The sequence below is a fragment of the Corylus avellana genome, chromosome ca4 (assembly GCF_901000735.1).
Source record: "Corylus avellana chromosome ca4, CavTom2PMs-1.0".
NCBI lineage: Eukaryota > Viridiplantae > Streptophyta > Magnoliopsida > Fagales > Betulaceae > Corylus > Corylus avellana.
Window position 1 is genome coordinate 25,916,076 of NC_081544.1, and position 22,829 is coordinate 25,938,904.

The following is a 22,829-nucleotide window of genomic DNA, read 5'->3' on the forward strand; positions in this document are numbered from 1 at the left end:
ATTTAAAAGAAATATTAGTTTCTTTTAAAAAAAAAATAAAAATTTTCGTTTAAAAAATAAAAATTATTTTATTTCATTTTATTTTATTTTTGAATTTATAGGGGTATTTTTGTCTTATTGAGAAATATATAGGGGCATTTTTATCTTTTTGCTAGCCTTAGGGGGATATTGACAATGTTTTAATAGTTTGGGGGAAACATTGTCACAATTAAAAGTTTGGAGAGAACATTATCAATTGAGTGATAGTTTGAACGGAGTATATGAACTTTACCCTTCTAACAATCCATTCATGTATGTAGTTTTACCTTTGAAAACTTCAAAGGGTTTTTATTTCGTAACCAAAATATTTATGATGATTATTTATTGTGGGTTATTTATACAATAATTTACTGTTTTATGCTTGTTGTTGTGGGGTTGGACTGTCCTTTCACTCTTGTTTGGAAAGTTTTAAGATGAAATGCGATTTTAAGGGAATGCGTTTAATGCGATTAAATAATAGGAATTTAGGATTTGGTATTTAAATTAATGCAATTTTGAAAGAAATTAAGTATAGTTTTACTAAATTCTCTTTTTGGTCAAATTTCCAAGTGCCGTGTGACATTTGAAGGGAAGATTTTTGCAAAACTAAGGGCTAGCCGCTTATAGGGAAATTTTGAGATAGATTTAAGTGAAATTTAATGCAAAGTTTTAATTTTGAAAATTTGACTTAACTTATTCTATTAAAGGAAATTTCCTTTTCCCTTTTGGTTTTGTCTTGAAATTTTAAAAATTCAACAGTCAGATAGAGTTCATGCATCTAGGAGAAATAGAATTTCAAAAAAATAAAAATAAAATTGAAATTTAATTTGAAAGAAGGTTTAAGTCTTAAATTATTGCGATTTTGAAACAAATTTAGAGTAATTTTTTCGAAATTTTATTTTTGGTCGAATTTCCAAGTGCCATGTGACATTTGGAGGGAAGACTGTTGCAAAACTAAGGGCTAGCCCCCTAATTAAATTTAAGGGTGTACAACCGGTTGTGTTCAGTTATTCCTTCCTAATCACAACTACTAGGTAGGTTACCGGTTAACTACAATTAGCGGTAATTTGATTATTGAAGGTTAGTTATTAAGTCAAATTTTCAAGTGTCGTGTGACATTTGAAGGGAAGACTTTTGCAAACCAAGGACCAGCCGCATAATTCAGGGGTGTACAACAAGGAATTTCTTCTATTCATACACTATTCATGATTTGATTTACCCAACCTTTGCTAGCCAATGTATAGCAAAATTAGTTTTCCTTTTAATATGATTGATCTGGCAACTATGACGGGACTTTAAAACCTCTCTAATGTCCTCCACAATTTATCTCGTATTTACTCCAACTTAGACCCTCTTCATTAAAAGCATTGATGACCTGGAATGAGCCACCCTCCAAAATAATGCTTTGCAAGCCCAAATTACAACTAAACTCAGCAGAACATAAAGCAATCGTCACTTTCGTCATCATAGGCTTTTGAAAAACCTCGCTCTGAGCAGCACTAACCTGACCCTTGTAGTCTCTCACTATGATCCCAACTCCCATATGTCTATTGGTGGAATCAATAACCACATCCCAATTAACTTTATACCAACCTTGTGATGGATGCCTCTTGCACTGCACAGTTTGGATGAGTAAATTCCCGCATGGTTGCTTTCAGTTGTTTCTTCCTAACCACAACCGCTAGGCCAGTAAGTGGTTAATCGCAATTGGAGGTTATGTAATTATGTATTGTCCTCCCAATACAGCCAATTAAAAATGTTACGAAATCCCCCGTCCTTAGGGGATGCCCTCCGCTAGGCCATTTTTGTCATTGGGTGAAATTTTGACAATGTTTTGATAGTTTGGGAGGACATTGTCACAATTGAAAGTTTGGAGGAGACATTGTCAATTGGGTGATAGTTTGAGGGGCTATGTGGACTTTCCCCTAAAAATTTAATAGATTTTTTTTTTTTTTTTAGGAATGACTTTTGAATATCAATAAATTATTAAAAGTATAAAAATATTAAAAAAAAAATTGGGAGATCATGGCCCCGGATCTCTACATGAACCCACCACTATGTAATTATTTGTCAAATATGAAATTCCAATAAAAACATATGCGTTGCCACCAAACTAATTAATGAATACAAATAACAATTCCATTTCATTTCTCTCAAGGTGGGATGCCAGTGGGTTTGGCCTGGCCGGTGGCGGTGATTTTTTCTCAGAATTGAAGGTAGTGGTTTTATTTATTTATTTATTTTTGTATTTTTGTTTTATTTTTGTATTTTTTATGAAATTGTCTGAAAAGATGTGAGATATAATAAAAGGTTAATGAAGGGTTTTTTTTGTAGTAGATTTTAAAATTTGTATAATCCCGTGTTTTGGTAATATTTTATTTTCTTGTTTCAAGCTGACTCATATCAATCTCTAAATGGATGGCACAAAATGCTTAATTTGTGTCAAGACCTTATAAAAATTATTCTTCATATGGATTCTTAAAATATTGATGTTCACACACTTTTACAATTTTATGAAACACTTCCATTTTCTAGAATATTTCATAAATACTAAAACATCAAAAGTATGAATACAATTATCCCGAACATAACCAAAACTACCCGCTAAAGAATAATTGCCCAAGGTGTACTGGAAATTAACTTTACTGTCATTTTTTTTTTTTTTTTTTTTTGAAGTACATATATAGAACAAAGCAATAAGAAAGCAATACTAAACCGGCCTAAAAGAGAGAGGGCCCTTCCTAGTTCCCACTAACATTACATTAGGGACCGAGGGAGGTGGGGGAGAAGCAGTTAGATGTGGCCCAATGTGCCCTAGTGCATGTGAGTAATATCATTGACTTCTCAAAACTGCAAGAGCTATGCACCTACAGCTTCACAAATTAAGGAAAATAACCACTATAAAAAGCCCCGAGACTAAGAGATTTTTGCAACATCCATCCAACCATGGCTGCTTTGAAAGCTTTTTCTCTCTTCTCATTGGCTCTCCTGGTCATCCTCCTCCTTCCGGCCTCTCCTTTCAGCTCATGCAACTAATCCACCAAATTCGGTTGACAAAAAGACTTCACCCTTCGAGTTTCTCAAGGGCCTTCAGGGATGTCACAAGGGTAATAAGACCAAAGGCATCCAGGGCCTCAAAAAATACCTCGAGCAATTTGGTTATCTAAGCTATAATAATTACACCCATGCCAACGGCGACGATTTCGATGATCTCTTGGAATCGGCCGTCAAAACATACCAACTCAATTACCATCTGAATGCGAGTGGCACTTTGGATGAGAAAACAGTATCAACGATGATGATACCTCGCTGCGGCGTGCCAGACATCGTCAACGGTACAAATTCGATGCATCTGGGGAAGAAATGGCATGATCACAAGAGCCATGGCTTATTCCATACCGTCTCTCACTATAGTTTCATCCCGGGAGAACCAAAGTGGCCGCCATCCAAGTATCACCTCACCTACGGATTTGTGCCAGGTACCCCAACTGAAGCCATAAACGCCGTCGAGCTAGCCTTCCAGGCATGGGCCTCAAGCACGCACTTCACCTTCTCACAGGCTCCAAGCGGCTCACAATCGGATATCACAATTGGTTTTTATATTAGGGATCATGGAGACGGGGATCCATTTGACGGACCCGGTGGCGTCCTGGCTCATGCTTTTGAACCGACTGATGGGAGATTCCATTATGATGGAGATGAGAGTTGGAGTGTGGGTGCAGTCCAAGATGCATTTGACTTGGAGACAATTGCCGTGCATGAAATCGGGCACAATCTTGGACTCGGGCATAGCGAAGTCCCGGATGCTATCATATTCCCTTTCCTCCCTTCAGGAGCCACCAAAGGTCTGCATCCCGACGATATTGAAGGAATTAGAGTGTTATACAACATGTAAAAGATAATTGAAAACGGGCGGGAGTAATATCATAATATTATAGAATAAAATGTTCCCGCCGCCGCCATTTTATAAAATACAGCATGCATGATTATTATCAATAAAGAATAATTAAAGGGTGTGTTTGTATTAACTTTTCACATGCTTTTTCGTAAGTAATTATATATAGAAACAAATCCATCACTATAAACGGGACTATAATAATTAATTGATTAGTTAAATGGATTTTTTCATTAACTTTTTAGTTAATTTAGCCTCAATTTTCCCTCCTCCAGCAGTGCCTGTAAAATAGCATTTTTCTCTACTGGTGCTATTGTAAACTTTCATATTTACAAGTTAGTGTAGCAACTTGTAAGTAATATTTTATTATATTATTTTCTCTTTCTTTTTATTTTTTTAATCTTTTCTCTCGCCCTTTCTCTCTTTTTATGGGGAAGACAAGGAAATGATAAAAAAATTAATAAAATAATATTTAATTAGAGTAGATAGTTAAAATAGATGTTCTTGTTGGAGTGTATAATGAAAAACTAGTAGCTAAAATAGAAAAAGTTGTATTTTGAGTAGTTAAACTGAAAACTCTTGCTGGAGATGCTCTAAGACGTGCAAATTAAAGAACACAAAACCCAACGGCTTTTGTCACAATGATGCATTCCTTACGCAATTTGCTCGCAAAATTAATGCCTAATTAATCCGATTATGGAAAAAGAAATGCTAAAGTTTATCTTCATATATTGAATTGATGAATTTATCATTTAATTTATGTATGAAAAATGTTAGGTGCTCTTCTGATGTTCTCTTAGTGTCCTCCTAGTCTTACATGAATATTATTTTATAAATACTAAGTGAGAGAAAAAAAATAAGAGCAACTTTTTTTTTGGTTTTTAGAAAATAATATCCACGTAAGACTAGGAGAACATTAGCATTACCCATTGTGTCACATGCCTCATATCGATGGAAATGTTACATATATATAGCATCCAAAAGTTGACGGATATCTTGGACGGGAATTGGTCTAAATTATTTCTATTAATTATTTAAATTTTGGGTTTTTTTTTTTTTAAAAAAATGGAGTCTATTCTGGTCTGAATGGCATTAGGACCATAATCTCGTTCAAACACATATTTATACATCTTCATTAAATAACAAGCACCCACAAACAACGCACAAAAATACAATACTTTTTTATTTCTCTCTCTTTTTTTTTTTTTTGCCAGAAAACATAGAATACTTTTGATATGCTTCCATGTACATGCGACAAAATTTCAACTGAGAGAGAGTAGAAAAAAAAGCTTATGCACTATATATAGTTTACCATATCTGGTCCATGTGGGACAATTAGGACATGAGCATATGTGGGACAACGTACATATACTCTCTAACATTTCCCCTCAAACTCAAGGTGGAATTTTGTGAAATCTTGAGTTTGTTCCTTAATCAGTGACGGAGGAGACTGTAGGTGATGGCGCCGGAATTTGAAACATCGGCAGCTCTTAAACATGAACATCGGCTACTATGGCCGGGATTGGAACTTTGGCAACTTTTGGTCGGAATGGGCCAACAATAAGCCTTACATAGAAGCCAATTATGGGCTGAAATGGGCCTGAATTTCAAGTATTACCACAAATACCGGGCTTGGGTTTTAAACAATACCACAAAAGCCAAAGACATGGAGCCAAATATAAAAGCCAACAATAGACTAAAATGAGCTTGGGCTTGAAACAATACCACAAAAGCCAAAATACAAATAATGGGTCAACAAAATGCCAAGAAAAATAAACTAGGCCAAAATAATATAGGTAACTTGTGCCTCTTTTGTAGACAACTTGGGCCTCTTTTGTGGGCATCTTGGACCTCTTTTGATTTTTTTTTTTTTTTTTTTTTTTAAAAGTGTCCACAAAACTCGCCGGAAATTACAGGCTGGAAAGGCAGCCGGAGGTGGCGGCTGAAGGCTGCAGTCGCTGGTGCTGAAACTTGCTGGGCTAGAGAACGGGGCCATGAATTGGGCTGGAGCATGGTTGCAGGGGATTGGGCCAGCTCGGACATTTTGACCCAAAAGGAAAATGAACCTGAATTTTTTTTTTTTTTTTTTTTTTTCTCAGGCATGTGCAACAGAACCTCCTTTTTCTTCCCTGCATGCATGTGTGACAAGGAGCCCGAAGAAGGGGACAAAACTCAACTCCCCATCCTTTTGCCCCGGGTTTCAACACTTTATTTTTCCCGCTTAGGATTTTATTTTTATCACAGGAGGTACCTGTGATTTTCATAAAGACCAAAATTGTACCTCCGTTAAAATTCCACCCAAAACTTAACGAAACGTCACGTCAGCACCAATCAAATGTTGCCACGTGTCATATAATTAATTTTTAAAATAAAATATTTAAAAAAAAATTAAAAAGATTAAAAAATTATATTTTTTCAAACAAAAAAAATTTTGGAGTGTGGCTCGGCCTCCCCAAGGAGCCCACGGTGGAATTTCCAGTTACTGAGTCGTGCCATATGACTTGGGAGGGTAAGAGTAGTGGGATGGGAAGTGAGCTACAGTGCATAATTTGTGCCGAGTGCCGAAGATAGTTACATTGTGATCATACAATAGGCTAGAAAAGTTGCCACTTCTGCAGAACCAATTGTCTGCAACAGTTTCAAAATTGGCCAGGCCACCCCTTGGCTCCTTGGGGTTGGCCTGGCCACCCCTATCCGGCTGTGGGTGGCTCGCCACCCCCAAATCGGCCAGATGGGGTGGCCTTAATTAATTACATGACACGTGGCAACATTTGATTGGTACTGACATGACGTTCCGTTAAGTTTTGGACAGAATTTTAAGGGATGTACCATCTTGGTCTTTATGAAAACTACAGGTACCTCTTATGATAAAAATGAAACCTAAAGAAAAAGAAAAAAAAAAAAAGTGTAAAATCTCTAGCGGACAAAAAGTATTTAACCCTAAAAATAAAGACTGAAACTTTGTCCTTCACATGGGATACAACTCACCAGATAGTTCATAGTTGCACACTTGTACCCCAGCAAGAAAATTCTCCACAGTAGACGACAGGATGCACATCATGTGAAAAACTTTGTAAAAGGTATATTCAAAGTTGATAATTTTTACAATTACATAAGTTGAATATATATACAACTGGACATAAGACACGGCTAACCCTAAAATCAGAATCTACAACAAATCAATTTACTACAAGGAAAAGGAGATCTTCTCATTGGCTAGCTTGGTCTCCAAGTCTTTCAATACTTGAACTTCTTTCATTTTACAAATGATTTGATCACAGCCATCTAATACTCCCAAACCTAATTTACATGTTGTCATAGGAGGTTGAGGGATGTAGAGAATCTTTCCATATTGAGTTTCAGCTGTCCTGCAGCTGTGAGATTGCCTTGTACGCCTATCTGCGCTCGATCGCATCAGGCTTGCACTTGAGCGCAGATTAACCTGATTATTAACTTTCTCTTCTGGTACTGCGACCGATCATGCGATCAATCCTACGATCGATCGCACTTGAGTGTCAAACTTCTCTGGTACTGCGACCAATCCTGCGATCGATCGCACTTGAGTGTGACATGCTTTAACATCCCCCCCCGGAAGTTGATGGGGGGAGAAACCACCAACAATAAAAATATCAGCAATTTGATCATTTGTGGAGATGAACTTAATCAAGATATCACCATTGAGTACCTCCTCTCTAACAAAGTGATAGTCTACCTCAATGTGTTTAGTTCTAGCATGGAACACAGGATTGGATCCAAAGGCTAATGCTCCAATATTATCACACCACAAGACTGGAGGTACTGTAAGAGAAATTCTGAGTTCTTAGAACAATATGCGTATCCAAAACAATTCTGCAATGGTGATGGAAAGAGAGCGGTATTCAGCTTCAGTGCTTGACCTGGAGACTACAACCTGCTTCTTGGCACTCCAGGCTATTAGACATTCTCCCAAGAATACAGCAAACCCCGTGGTAGACCTGCGATGATCTGGACATCCTGCCCAATTAGACCACAAAAAGCATTGAGTTGGAGATTGCCCTTGGTGTAGTAAAGTCCATGATCAGTTGTGCCTTGGAGATATCTCAGTACTCTTTTGGCAGCAATCCAGTGAGTGGTCGATGGTGCATGCATATGTTGACACAATTGGTTGACTGAATAGGCTATTTCTAGTCTGGTAAGTGTGCAGTACTGTAGTGCCCCCAACCACTTGTCTATAAGGTGGAGGATCAGACAATGTCTCACCATCTAATCTGGAGAGTTTGGATCCAGAGGTGCAGGGAGATTTTGAGGGTTTGGCTCCATCCATTTGTGTCTTGTGTAGTAACTCTGTGATGTACTTGGTTTGACAGATGTGTAGACCAGATGCATCTCTGGTAACCTGTATACCAAGAAAGTAGCTCAAAGGACCAAGGTCTTTTAGTGGAAATTCAGATTGCAGTTTAACAATAATATCAGAGATGATATGAGGATGAGTGCCTGTGATGATAATATCATCCACATAAACGAACATGTAGATCTGAATCTGACCTTGAAGATAGATAAATAAAGATGTATCAACCAGAGAGCCTTGAAAGCCTAACAGCCTAACTCAAGCAAAAAGGTAGATAGCCTAGTATACCAAGCTCTTGGGGCTTGCTTGAGGCCATAGATAGCCATGTGTAGTTTGCATACCTAATCAGGATGTGACTTGTCTATAAACCCTGGGGGTTGTTCCATAAAAACATCTTCACTTAGATGACCCTGCAAGAAGGCATTGGAGACATCCAGTTGCCGAATGATCCAATCAAAATGTACTGCAAGTGTGAGGACAACTCTTATGGTTGAGGGTTTGATTACTGGACTAAAAGTCTCTGTATAGTCTATTCCACTCTACTGATCAAAGCCCTTAGCTACTAGCCTAGCTTTGAACCTTTCCACTGTGCCATCACCCTTTCTCTTAATTTTGAACACCCATTTGTTTCGAATTACATTGTGGTGGAGAGGTCTTGGACAGAGAGTCCATGTTCCATTCGAGATCAAGGCATCATATTCTTGCTGCATTGCTTCCATCCATCTAGAATCAGTGGCAGCTTGCTTATAGGTTCTTGGTTCACAATCAGAGACACTAGTATGGTAGAGCTGAAAGTCTGGGAAGGCTTTGGGTCGTAAGGAGCCTGTTCTGGACCTAGTGATCATGGAGTGGGTGGGTAGTAAAGGAGGTGATGCTGTAGGGATGGCATGTGGTGATCCTATAGGTGAGGCAGTGGGATTTACAGCTAAATTTGGTGTGGAACTAGGAGTGGGGGCTGAACTAGGTGATGAACTAATGGTGGGGGGTGAACTAGGTGATGAACTAGGTGGTGAACTAGGGGGTGAAACAGGCTCAGTAATGCAGGCATTAGGATTAGTACTAACAGGCAATGCACTAAGTAATGAAAAAGGAACAGAGAGAGAGAAAGGAGCTTCACCTTGAGCATTTATCTTGGATGGAAGGTGCGTAGTAGCTTGATCCTTGGCAGGGAAAGAATCTTCATCAAATATGACATGTCTAGACAAATAAGCTTTGTTAGTAACAGGATCCAAACACTTGTAGCCAGCATAATTGTATCTTAGGAAAATGCAGGGTTTGGACCTATACTCTAACTTGTGCAAACCCTAGGGTCGAAGAAGAGGATAGCAAAGACAACCAAAAACCCTAAGTTTTTCATAATCAGGTTCTCTATGATAGAGCTTGAAATATGGTGACTTGTGATCTAAAGTAGGAGTGGGTAACCTATTAATAATGTAGACAGCAGTTGGAAAAGCATCAACCCAGTATTTATTGGACAGGTGAGAGTGAGCTAGAAGTGTGAGTCCGGTTTCAAGTATGTGTCGCAGTTTGCGTTCTGCAAGTCCATTTTGTTGAGATGTATAACGACAAGATTTTCTATGAAGTATGCCATGATTGGTGAGAAAGGTTTGAAACTGAGTTGAGGTGTATTCTCCTCCTCCATCTAATTGAATTTGTTTGATTTTAGAGGAGAATTAATTTTCTGCAAGAAGCTTAAACTTAACAAAATTCTCAAACACTTCAGATTTGTTATGTAGGGGGTAAATCCAGGTGAAACGTGAGTAATCATCAACAAAGATAACATGATATTTATAGCCATTAATGGACTGCACTGAAGAGGTCCAAATGTCAGTGTGAATTACCTCTAAAGGTTGAATAGATACATGAGTAGAAGTAGAAAAATGGCTGCTTTTTGCTCTTGCCTAATTGACAAGATGCACAAGCAGAAGTTTTATTAAAATCAAACTTAGAAATAGGAAGGGATTTACCCTTAACAACACGGTGAACAACATCAAGTGATGGATGACCTAACCTAAAATGCCACACTAGAGTGGTGGTTCTTATTCCTATCAAAGCTGTAAAAGTCTTGGTGCCTTTGAGAAGATTCCTTCCTCGCCGAAGTGGATATAGGCCATTTTCACTCCTCCCCTCCAAGAGTGTTGCATGGGTCAGCAGGTCCTTGATATAATAATGAGAAGAGGTTAGGATAAAATAGCAAGAATTGTCATGGCAAAACTTTTGTATATAAATCAGATTAGTAGAAGCTTGGGGACAATGAAATATATTTTTGAGTTGGAATGAAGAAGTAGGAGAGTGTAAGAGAGTTAAACCAGTGTTCTCTATTTGTAGACCAGTCCCATTGCCTACTACCACCTCCTCTGTTTGTTGAAAGGGCTGATGAATCTGCAGGTTCTCTAGCTGATTAGTAATGTGGGCATTGGCTCCACTATCCACCAGCCATTGTTGCTCTTCATAGGCAGAATTGGTGTGGGCAACCATTGCTGCAAGTTGTGTAGGTGGATTTCTACCTTGAAAGGAATAGTCCATCCTATGGTAACAGTCAATGGCTAGATGGCTTGACCTACCTCAAATCTGGCACGGGGTCTTGAGCCATGAGAAAAGTTGCTACCTTGCTGCAAAGGATTTTGAGGTTGTTGTCTGTTGAAGGAGTTCCCTTTATTGTGTGCAGTGGAGCCACGGTTGGTTAAGGTGGAATGACCTTGAGGAGGTCCTTTATGATACTGTGAAGGCCCACGGTTGTATTGTTAAAAGGATGGTCTTGGTGTGGAGAACCCATGGTCTTGGTGAAAAGTTTTTCTGTGGAAATCTGGAATGCATAGGAGGTCTTCCTCTGAACTGTTGGAAGGGTCTGTTTGCTGTGAGTGCAAAGCTGGACTGATCTGGAGTGTGGTTTTGGTGTTGGTTCAGCAACATCTCATGACTAATTAGTTCATGTTGAAAATCTTCATAGCTAAACTCATTAGCTCTAGTGTGGAACGTATAGGTTGTGATAAAGTGAGTAAAGTTGGAATTCAGTCCATTAAGGATAGAAGAGATTAACTCTTCATCAGAGATAGGGTTACCTGCAGCTCCAAATTGATCTGCAATGAGTTTTGCAGATTGCATATAATCTAAACATGACTTGGGTCCTTGTGACAGACTTTGGGGTTGCTTTTTTAGATTAAAAATTTAGGATTTGGATTTTGAGGCAAACTTAGGGGTAAGGGCTGTCCACGCCTGGTTTGATGTGTTGAGACCATAGACCGTGGCTAGTACCTTTTCTGAAAGAGAGGTTGTTATGACACAAAGCAGGTATTGATCCTTCCTGTTTTAGGTAAGGTATTCTGGATTGAGTATCTCCTTTCCTTGATCATCGGTAGTCATCTTTGGAGGACATTTTTCTGAGCCATCAATGATGCCCATAAGGTCATAGGTGCGCAGAATAGAGTGTATCTGCGTTACCCAGCTGGTATAATTCCCAACATCAAGCTTGACAAGGGAGTTTAGAGTGGTATTTGGTGGTGTGAATGATTGAGTGTTTGAGGCCATTGAAAACAAAAAACTTTTGGAATTGGCGTTAGCCTAGTGTGGCTCTGATATCATGAAAAACTTTGTAAAAGGTATATTCAAAGTTGATAATTTTTACAATTACATAAGTTGAATAGATATACAACTGGACATAAGACACGGCTAACCCTAAAATCAGAATCTACAGCAAATCAATTTACTACAAGGAAAAGGAGATCTTCTCATTGGCTAGCTTGGTCTCCAAGTCTTTCAATACTTGAACTTCTTTCCTTTTACAAATGATTTGATCACAGCCAGCTAATACTCTCAAACCTACTTTACATGCTGTTATAGGAGGTTGAGGGATGTAGAGAATCTTTCCATATTGAGTTTCAGCTTTCCTGCAGCTGTGAGATTGCCTTGTACGCCTATCTGCGCTCGATCGCATCAGGCTTACGCTCGAGCGCAAATTAACCTGATTCTTAACTTTCTCTTCTTGTACTGCGACCGATCCTGCGATCAATCCTGCGATCGATTGCACTTGAGTGTCAAACTTCTCTGGTACTGCAACCGATCTTGCAATCGATCGCACTTGAGTGTGACATGCTTTAACAGTCACGTGGGCTTATCATTTGCCTTGAAGCAAGAAAAATAAGAGAAAGGCTTCTACAAGCCAGAAGATCTCTCACCGGCAGATTTGAAGTTGGAGAAGAAGGAGCTGATGAAGGAGCGGTGGGCCACATACTGAACGGTGGACTACCGTTGATGATGGCCAAGCGGTGGCAGTGCAGTTGTCGCGACACTGTGTGGAGGAGACCGTTGCTTGTGATGGGCTAGGGGTGGCCTAAGAAAAAGAACATTGTCACGAGCTTGTCTGGGAACGGTAGTTAATAAAAACAATTTATGGTAAAATATATTATTGTGGGATTCGGCTTCCATGCTATATTTATATAACAGCAGGATCTGCGGTAGTTAAATAAAGGGCCAGGATTGAATGTAGAGTTAAATCTAAAATATTCAAGTTACTTTCCAGATTTGACTTGCTTTTACCGGTTATCATTTTCCCCTCAAATTTTAGATTGGCCCCACCCATGCCTTCCCTCTTGATTTTATCTTCCCCTACTTTGATGTCCCTCTCTCTCTAAATAAACACAGAAAAAGCAACGATACTGGACCAAATCCTGACCACAAATAAACTACATTGTTGTCTTTCCGGTCACTGGAATTGGAATTCTATGTCTTTTTTATCCCGAACAATCCCTTAAGCTAGCTCATTTGCCTACTCATTTTCCCTGAGTGGAAGAGTGGATGAACCCAAAAAATAATACACAGAGAAAGAATGGCTTTTAAGAGTGAGATCGATAAATAAGGAGAAAATACACTTTACCCCCATAAACTATCTACCTATTAACACTTTTAACCCTAATGTTTAAAATGTGACATTTTATCCCTCAATGTATCTGACATTGATACTTGACCCCATGAAGTACATTTTACCCCAGAAGTATTTTGAGTTGACACTTTACCTCACAAAGTAACTAAGTTTTAGGGAGGGAAAGTGTCAACTCAGTCAAATATGAAAAAGTTGAGCAAAAAAAATTGATATCTATTAATATACGGAAATGCTAGGTGTTCTTCTAGTGTTCTCCTGATGTCCTCTCAACTGTGATGTGGTGATGTGGCTTTTAAAATTATAGTTGAATTTGAGATTATCATTATTGGCTTAATTTATTGATGATTTTAAAAGCCACATCACAGTTTGAAGGACACCAAGAGAACACTAGAAAAACACCTAGCATTTTCCATTAATATACAGGGTAAATGTATTATAAATCCCTGAATTAACGCACAAAAACTGTAAAATCCCTAAGTTTTTTTTTTTTTTTTTTTTTCGAATTTTACTCCGTTGGTCAATCAAAATGCAAAAAAATCCATACCGTTAGATTTTCCCCCAAATGTTTAACGCCTGTCAGTCCCAAACTAAACGCACTGTTTTGCCATGTCAGTATTTTTTATTAATTGAATTTAAAAATTAAATCTAAAAAAAAAAAGAAGTTGAAATTTTATTTGAAAGAAGGTTCAAGTCTTAAATTAATGCGATTTTGAAAGAAATTTAGAGTAATTTTTCATAATTTCATTTTTGGTGAAATTTCCAAGTGCCGTGTTACATTTGGAGGGGAGACTTTTGCAAAACTAAGGGCTAGCAGCCTAATTAAATTTAGGGGTGTACAACCAGTTGCGTTCAATTATTCCTTCCTAATCGCAACCACTAGGCTAGTTAACGGTTAACCGCAATTGGTGCTTATTTGATTATTGAATGTCAGTTATTATAAGTCCAATTTCCAAGTGTTGTGTGACATTTGGAGGGAAGATTTTTGCAAACTAAGGACTAGCCGCTTAATATAGGTGCACAACAAAGAATTTCTTCTATTCATACGTACCCTATTCATGATTTGTTTTACCCCAACTTTTGCTAGCCCATGTGCAGCAAAATTAGCTTTCCTTTTGATTTGACTGATCTGGCAACTATGAAGGGACTTTAACACGTCAGAAATTTGTTTTACCCCAATTTTCACACGTCAGAAATTTTTGACGTATTAAATATTGGCACGTCACTAAAAAAATAAGCGGGATATTCAGCTTTTTCCCTCTTCTTTTCCTTTTCTTATTATTTATTATTTCCCCACACTCTCTCTCTCCTCTCTCAATCTCCCTCTTCTCTCTGCATGGCCAGCTCCCTCTAGAGGGAAGAAGAAAAAGATAAGGAGAAGAGAAAAAGAAGAGATGCAGTAGAAGAAAAGCAGAAGAAGAAGAAGAAGAAGAAGAAAAAGAAAGGGAGAAGAGAAGAAGAAGAAGAAGAAAAGATAAGAAGATTTTTTTGGGTTTTTGAAGATTTGTTGGGTTTGACGTTTGGGGTTTTTATTTTTCAGGTTGATTTTTTGATTTGGGTTTTTGATTTTTTGAAGATTTTTTGGGTTTGGGTTTTTGAAAATGGAGAAAAGAAGAGAGAGAGAGTGAGAAAATGGAGAAAAGGAGAGAGGGAGAGCTGGAGAAACAAAATTGGTGAAAAAAATTAAAAAAATAATAATAATTTTAATTGAAAAATAATTTAAATTAATAAATTTTTTAATTGAAAAAAAGAAAATTCCAGAAAAAATTTAAAAAAAGAAAAATTATTTTTTTTAATAATTTTTTAAAATTTACTAACCTGTCAATTTTGACACGTCAATAAATTACTGACTTGTCAAAATTTCACGTGTTAAAATATAACACGTCAATAAATTTACTGACGTGTGTTAGTAAATTTTGACGTGTCAAACAGTAACACATCAGTAAAAAAAAATTACTGACTCCTATGCTTTTGACTTTCAACACACGTCAGAAAACTTTTCTGATGTGTTAGACACCATGACACGTCAGAAAACTCTCGTCAGGTAAAAAAAGATTTTTTGTTGTGTGGGCTGTCTGTGTCTGTGAGCCACCCATATGCTCCTTGTTTCAGCAACTCCATCCGTTTGAAGAACACCCAAAAAAGCCAAGAGGAGAGATTGCCGAAAAAGTTTTTCAAAGCGAAAGCAAGGAAGATCATCAAGAGAGACTATGACAACAGTGCTTTGATTTTTTAGGTTGTCTTTATATTTTGTTTTCGTGATGTGATGTCGTTCTGCAGAGAAAAAATTGAGAAAAAAAAAAAGTGGAAAGGAAAGAAAGAAAATAAAAGAAAAAAAAAACAATTGAAACGAATAAAAAAAAAAAGGGTAAAGAATCTCAGTTGAAAAAAAAAAAAAAATCAAAAATCAAAAGAGGCCAAGTTGCCCATTTTTTCGGCATAATCATTATTTGGTCTATTGTTGGTCCTTTGTTGACCTAGACCGATTTTTGGCCCTTTGTTGGCCCAATATCTTCAGCATTTGTGGTATTGTTTAAAACCCCGACCTATTTCAGCCCACAGTTGGCTTTCATTTCTGGCCCATAGTTGGTCCATTTTTCTTTGGCCTTTGGCCCATTTCAGCCCACAGTTGGACTCTCTTTTGGCTCATAGATGACCCTCTTTTGTATTGTTATTTAAAGTGTCGCCGACCTCCTCCAAAAATAAAAAATAAAAAAAAATAATCAAAGTCAAGGTTTCAAGATCTTACATATTGAGTTTGAGGGAGGATGTTAGAGCATATGTGAATGACCCTAAAGTTAGGAATTTGATGAATATTAGATTAGCCTAACTTTAGGGATTTGATTATGATTTGATCACCATAAATTAGGAGATTTGATTAAGATTAGATTTATGTGTAAGCTTTATAAATAGAGCATTCTGTATTATAAACAAATCAGTTCAATAAGAGCGAAATGTAGTCTTAGGGCTTTATATGTGGACGTAGGTCACAATTGTCAAGCAATAGAATTTTTGAAGGCCGGAATTGTTTGAATCATCTGGACTTCTTCCTAGTGTTACAAATCAGCAAGATACTCTTATTTGGAGAGGGACGGCAAACGGCTTATTTTCTGTGAGGAGTGCCTACTATATTCAACAAGAATTAGTTGCTGCCTCCATGGCAGAATGTTCCACTAGTGCTGGGAAGGTGGATGTCTGGAAAAACATCTGGGCTCTCTCTATCCCCCCTATTGAAAAGAATTTTCTTTGGCAAGCATGTCATGATATACTCCCTACCCGTGCAAATCTTTGGAAGAAAAAGATCCTCACAGATCCTTCCTGTCATTTTTGTGGGGCGGAGGTCGAAACTGCTTTTCATGTACTCTGGCAGTGTCCATCTGCCAGGGATGTGTGGGGCATGTGCTGTGCGGCAATTCAAAAGAGTCACTTTTCGGGCCCTGAGTTTTTACAGGTTGTGGAGGGAGTTTTCTCTAAGTGTGGGTTGGAGGATATTAAAACGTTTGTAGGAGTTGCTCGTAGAATCTGGATGCGGAGGAATGAGGTGCTGCATGGCGGTATCTTCTTGACGCCAAACACCATTATCAAGCTGACTCAGAAGTCCATGGCAGATTTTAGACAGGCTTTTGAAGACGGGGATGCAGACCACCCACCTGCATATGTCCAGGGTCCCTCGCAGTGGGTTGCTCCTGATGTGGGGTGGGTTAAGGCGAATTGGGATGCGGCGCTGGATTCTTCGTTGGGTCGGATGGGATTTGGGGTGGTGGTGAGAGATCATATGGGGTATGTACGTGCTGCACGATGTATGACTCAACTGGGTTTTCTCTCCCCGGCTGCAGCAGAAGCACGAGCAGTGTTAGTGGCCATTCAACTCTGCAGTGAGATGGGCTTCTTCCAGGTTCAGTTGGAAGGAGATGCTAAGGGCGTGGTTGAGGCTGTACGGGATACTAGCACAAATTATAGTCGCATGGGACCTTTGGTGGATGATGTTAAAGCTGCTGTGCAGGTCTTCTCTCAATGGCAGATAGGCTTTGTGAAGCGGGACAGCAATAGAGCTGCCCATGCACTTGCTAAGTTGGCTGTCAAGGATGTTCTAGAGAAGACTTGGATAGATAATGCTCCTGATTGTATTCGAGATTTGATTCAGCTAGAGCATTTTGCTCTGTTTGACTGATTTACAAATGAGAATTCCACTATTACCTCAAAAAAAAAAAAAAAAAAAAGAATTTTTGAAGGCCAAAGTTCAAATACGGGCTATCAACTAAAATTGCCAAAGTCAAAGTAAATTCGGAGGCTACAATTGTCAAGCCCCAAGATTCAAGCATATCAATCAAGAGGTCCAAGATCAACACTCTTATCGGACCGTTCATCTTGAAGGGGAGTATTAAGGCATACAAGGCAAGAAGACAAAGCAAGGAAAGGATACAAAGCAACAAAAGGAAAGACAAGGAGACAAAGCAACAAAATGAAACAAAGCAACAAAAGGAAACAAGACAACAAAAGGAAACATAGCAACGGCTTTATTATAACGGCGAGTAAATCACTTGTAGAAATAAACCATAAGCGAATGAAATATATCAAGGGAAAAATGTAGTCCCCAAGTGTTTCTTCCTCTCTCCTTCCTTACATTTTCAATAATCAATAAACTTCCATACTGGCTACGTAGAAATGCAATGATTCACGGAGAAACATTCATGGACCCAAACCAGCTTCTACGGGAAGCACGTGAAGCCCTGGCGGATTATCAAAAGGCCAACATGAGGGAGGAAGTGGCACCACGGAAAGAAGTTACTCTGAATATGGGGAAATGGACATCGCCTCCAATGGATTATATTAAGCTGAATTGGGACGTTGCAGTGGATGCAAAGCATGGAAGAATAGGATTGGGCTACATTTCCCGGACGTCAATAGGTGGTTTTCTGGCAGCGTGCAGCATGACGAAGGTGACAAGGGCGGAACCTGCAGTGGCGGAAGCTGTAGCAGCACTTTATGCTACTGTTTTCGGCAGGGAGATGGGATTCCAGCATGTTATTTTTGAAGGGGACGCCCGTACAATCATAAAGGAAATCAATGGAGAGGGACCTAAGCATTTAAGGACATTTTGTGGAGGGGATTCAATCCGAAATGAGGACTTTTGAGAATGTTCAATTTATCTATGTATCGAGAGAAGCCAATACAGCTGCTCATCGGTTAACCAAAATGGCTACCGCCCATGTCACAGATGCAACCTGGTTGGAGAATGTTCCACCGGACCTTTGTGGTATTGTACGAAGGGAAGAATCTGTCCCTTCTTTGTGATCTTTACCAGATATGTTACTGAGTTATTGAATGAGAGATGTTCATCTTTCAAAAAGAAGAAAATGCTTTAAAGCATTAGATTAGTAGCAAGCATGCTTAACCCTTGCATAATCAAGAAATTTGTTTGTTAGACGGAGTAATGGATTTGGGATTCATACAATCATTCATGCAACTAGATCGATGTTGCCGTATACAAACACGCACGCTTGCTCAACCTTAATTAGATTCCCCAATTTTTACAAAGTTGACAAACATGGTCTTATTCATAGAATCAAAAGCATGTGTGAAGCGCGCAGAAGCAACATGTTTATAATTGAATACCAATGTATCACTTGAGAAATTATTAAGGAGTTTATTGGTTTCATTTAAGTCATTCTCAAGAGAATTTATCCTATATATTATCAATAAGCAAGGCATTAATCTTAGATTTAACAACATTGCAAATATCATATGAGTTTCTCAAATCAGCCACCAAACAACCTTTTTCATGGTTAATCTCTTTGAGCTTTATAAAAACCCTTTTATTCAATCTAGCTAGCTGAGCATAACTTAAATGTGAACATTTTCTTTTTTTTTTTTAAATTAATCATTATCATAACGTACTGTTGTGCACTAACTCTTGCATTTATAGTAAATTTAGAATATGATTGTTCAACTATTAATTTTGAGCTTAAAATGTTACATAAAAGGACGAAAACATCAATAGTAAAAATTGGTAGAAAATTAGAAGTTTTTTTTTTTTTTTTAAGAAACAAGAAACTAGAAGAATAAAAAATAAAATAAAATAAGAAACTATTCACAAGAAGACAAAGCAAATGGCAAAGAAGAAGAAAAGCAAGAAGAATGAGAAGGTTTTGTTATGAATAGAAATTTCCATCTTTGAAACAATGGAATTCTAAGTCAAGAGAAGATGTTCTTGAGCAGTGTAGTGCGGGGAGATCTAGAATGGTGTGTTTTGTAGATGGTGAAGACGGGCCGGGGCAGAACAGTTCAGAATAAAAACACGGCAATGACGCAGAATTCAAGGGAGACAAATCTGACGGAACTTTCCCAAACACACCCACGTCTTTCTTTGAAGATCGAGTTGAAGCTTGACTGAAGAAAATTATAAGCGTGAATCAAGCAGGAATTAAAGGCAGCAAAACCTCACTCAAAGTAAATAATAAAATTCATTCTTTCAACCATTTTCATATAAATAACAGATGAATATCTACCACTAAATTTGCAAAAAAATATGATTGAAAATGGTTGAAAGATGATTGTGTAACATACCTCGAAAAAAAAAAATCTATTATCTTAAAAATTATGACTAAATACTTTTTTGCCTCTTGGGTTTAACAATTTTATTTTTTGACACCTTGTTATTTCATTTTATTTTTTGATGGTACCTCGATAATGGATAAAAATATAGATGGTACCTCCGTCTAAATTTCATCCAAAAATTGACGAAAATCCACGTCAGCATCCTAAAAAATTGACATGTGCCCATATACCCAATTATGAATAATTTTAAAAAATAAAATAAAATGATTGAAAACATTAAAAAATTGAATTAAAAAAATTAGAAAAGGGGTGGCTCCAACCACCTCTTTTGGGTAAAAAGGTGGTGGCTAGCCACCCCCATTTCACCTTAACAGGTGGCCAGCCACCCCCATTTTGCCTTAAGGGGTGGCCGGCCACCCCTAGCCGATTTGAGGGTGGTCGAACCACCCCTAAGGGCCTTTGGGGGTGGCCGAAACCACCCCCAAGGCTATTGGGGGTGGTTCAGCCACCATCGTTTGGCTTGGGGTGATTTCGGCCACCCCAGATCAGTCGGTCTAAGGGTGACCGAACCACCCCCAAGAGTTAACCCTAATTTTTTTTTTTTTAATTTACCTTTTGAAGTTGTTGAACCACCTTGGAGTATGGTTTGGCCACCTAGGCCAAATGGGGGTGGTCGAAACCACCCCCATATTTGTATGAATTGAAATAGAATAAGACAAGTCAAGCGATATGCATAAAAGACAAAACAAAAACAAAAATAAAAAGAGAGTATACAAGGGATAGCTCAATCGACTTGTGAATCATGCCTCATAAAGTGGAGGTCACTAGTTCGAATCTCCATCATCCTTCTCTTGTGTGGACATGTAAAAAAAAATAAAAATGGGACCCATGCACAGCTTGGAAGAAAGGAGACTTTTCAACTCAAAAACGTGGGGCCCACATACAAAGAAAGACAAAGAAAGGAGACTCAATAGGTTTTCGGTGCGTTGAGGCTATCAAAAAGTATGAACACAAGTATTTCGAACATGAACTAAAATACCCTCTAAGTAATTATTTGACCAAAGTGTGAAAAATACCATAATTAATTACGTCAATAATATTATAAAATGCGTGGAATGGAGTCCAATCCAAGACCCAATTGCCGTCCAGGACTTCTTCCTCTACTCGATCTTTCTTCTTCACTTTAGCGTGCTAATATTTCTTCTTAATTTACTCGCGTCAACGCTAATATATACTTGGTCTAAATATTGCGCTACTTCCAGGAAACTATCGACAGCGACTCACCACTATAAAAAGCCACGAGACTAAGAGGATTTTGCAACATCCATCCAACCATGGCTTCTTTCAAAGCTTTTTCTCTCTTCTCATTGGCTCTCCTCCTCCTCCTCCTCCTCCTCCCTCTCCTTTCAGCTCACGCAACTAATTCACCAAATTCGCATGACAAAAAATCTTCACCCTTCGAGTTTCTCAAACCCCTCCAGGGGTGTCACAAGGGTAATAAGACCAAAGGCATCCACCACCTCAAAAAATACCTGGAGCAATTTGGTTATCTAAGCTATAGCCATTCCATAAACCACACCCATGCCAACGACGACGATTTCGACGAGCTCTTGGAATCGGCCGTCAAAACATACCAACTCAATTACCATCTCAATGCCAGTGGCACTTTGGATGACAAAACAGTATCAACCATGATGAGGCCTCGCTGCGGCGTGGCAGACATAATCAACGGTACAAATTGGATGCGTCCGGGGAAGAAGAGGCATCACAAGAGCCATGGCTCATTGCATACCGTCTCTCACTATAGTTTCTTCCGTGGACAACCAAAGTGGCCGCCCTCCAACTCCAGGTATCACCTCACCTACGGATTTGTGGATGGCACACCAAGTGAAGCCATGAACCCCGTCGCACAAGCCTTCCTGACATGGGCCTCAAACACGCACTTCACCTTCTCACAGGCTCAAGGCGTCTCAAACGCGGATATCAAAATTGGTTTTAGTCGTGGGGATCATGGAGACGGGCACCCTTTTGATGGAGCTGGTGGCACCTTGGCTCATGCTTTTGCACCGACTGATGGGAGATTCCATTATGATGGAGACGAGAGATGGAGTGTGGGTGCAGTGTCAGGTGCATTTGACTTGGAGACAGTTGCCTTGCATGAAATCGGGCACCTTCTTGGACTCGGGCATAGCGAAGTTGAGGGAGCTATCGTGTACTCTAGCATCACTTCAGGAGTCACCAAAGGTCTGCATGCCGACGATATTCAAGGAATTAAAGCCTTATACAACGTTTGAAGGACTTGGAATTCGGAATTCTCCATCTCGATTACTTTTTAGCCACCCATGTCACCCATTTGCGGATGGATTACGGATTCTTTGCTGCATGCTCCTAGCAATTAATACTCGATAATAATATTTTAGAATAAAGTGTTCCCGCCATCTTAATTATAAAATAAAGTATTTGGCATTTTCGCCAAGAGAGAGAGAGAGAGAGATGATAGAGCAATTTGCCTTAATAAAATTTTTTTGCTTTTGCTTCAATGTATTTTTTCTTCATGCTGTAACAATGGCGCGCACCTGTGTCTATTGTGAATCTTGTAATGAATTATTTTTTTTTTAAAATAAATAAATACATCGTATTAAAGGCAAAGGGTTGCAACGAAACAAAAATCCAAAGAGGGGTGGGCTCCCCAATGCAAGGAGCATAGATAGGAGAATACTCTTCAACCCTACCCGAACCCCGGCTAGATAACAACATCTGCCGGGGGACGATTGGGGGGAAGGCATTGTCAAAATTCGAATGGGATCTCCCATAACTAGATCAAACCACATAAGAGCAGGGAGACAAAGTTCTTCGTTTTGACGTGGGTTTCATTATTTCATATTTTCCAGTCCATTTGTGGGAAAATTCAGTTTTTGCTGTCCAAGTAGTCAGAAGAAGTGCTTAGAGAAGGAACCATAGCCGACAGAGTCAACAAGCGTAGTCCCTGTGTTTCAATTCAAGCATAGATTAGCATATTTTCAAGTCCATTTGTGGGAAAATTCAGTTTTTGCTGTCCAAGTAGTCAGAAGAAGTGCTTAGAGAAGGAAGCATAGCCGACATAATCAACAAGCGTAGTTCCTGTGTTTCAATTCAAGCATAGATTAGCATATTTT

General features: G+C 38.6%; 3 protein-coding genes and 2 pseudogenes across 3 annotated transcripts in view; 4 read left to right on the top strand and 1 right to left on the bottom strand.

Moving 5' to 3' along the window:
- The first annotated feature begins 2,964 nt into the window (after nucleotides 1-2,964).
- On the top strand, nucleotides 2,965-4,053 carry LOC132179326 (metalloendoproteinase 3-MMP-like; annotated as a pseudogene).
- A 3,680-nt stretch (nucleotides 4,054-7,733) lies between these two features.
- On the bottom strand, nucleotides 7,734-9,085 carry LOC132178296 (uncharacterized mitochondrial protein AtMg00810-like). The gene is made up of 3 exons (XM_059590738.1): nucleotides 8,820-9,085; nucleotides 8,000-8,493; nucleotides 7,734-7,906 (listed from the first exon to the last, which is right to left on the bottom strand). The coding sequence occupies exons 1-3, from the start codon at nucleotides 9,083-9,085 to the stop codon at nucleotides 7,734-7,736; spliced, it is 933 nt and encodes a 310-aa protein (XP_059446721.1).
- An 8,635-nt stretch (nucleotides 9,086-17,720) lies between these two features.
- LOC132176932 (uncharacterized) lies at nucleotides 17,721-18,465 on the top strand (annotated as a pseudogene).
- Nucleotides 18,466-21,008: 2,543 nt separating this feature from the next.
- LOC132179745 (metalloendoproteinase 2-MMP-like) lies at nucleotides 21,009-22,067 on the top strand. The gene has a single exon (XM_059592509.1). It carries the CDS (start codon nucleotides 21,009-21,011, stop codon nucleotides 21,966-21,968), a length of 960 nt encoding a protein of 319 aa, XP_059448492.1. The 3' UTR covers nucleotides 21,969-22,067.
- A 172-nt stretch (nucleotides 22,068-22,239) lies between these two features.
- The window catches only part of LOC132178297 (metalloendoproteinase 2-MMP-like), a 1,260-nt gene continuing 670 nt past the window's right edge, over nucleotides 22,240-22,829 (top strand). Inside the window, exon 1 of the mRNA XM_059590739.1 lies at nucleotides 22,240-22,270. Coding sequence (XP_059446722.1) covers nucleotides 22,240-22,270 — 31 coding nt within the window. The remainder of the gene's footprint in view (nucleotides 22,271-22,829) is intronic.

What these genes read in the sequence shown, in the direction of transcription:
- LOC132178296 (XM_059590738.1), bottom strand. Translation starts at nt 9,085, where the DNA reads ATGATCACTAGGTCCAGAACAGGCTCCTTACGACCCAAAGCCTTCCCA. An exon ending in GGTGATGGCACAGTGGAAAG is followed by an intron (nt 8,494 to 8,819) that starts GTTCAAAGCTAG and finishes TGCTTGAGTTAG; the next exon opens with GCTGTTAGGCTTTCAAGGCT. An exon ending in ACTGGATTGCTGCCAAAAGA is followed by an intron (nt 7,907 to 7,999) that starts GTACTGAGATAT and finishes CTAATTGGGCAG; the next exon opens with GATGTCCAGATCATCGCAGG.
- LOC132179745 (XM_059592509.1), top strand. Translation starts at nt 21,009, where the DNA reads ATGGCTTCTTTCAAAGCTTTTTCTCTCTTCTCATTGGCTCTCCTCCTC.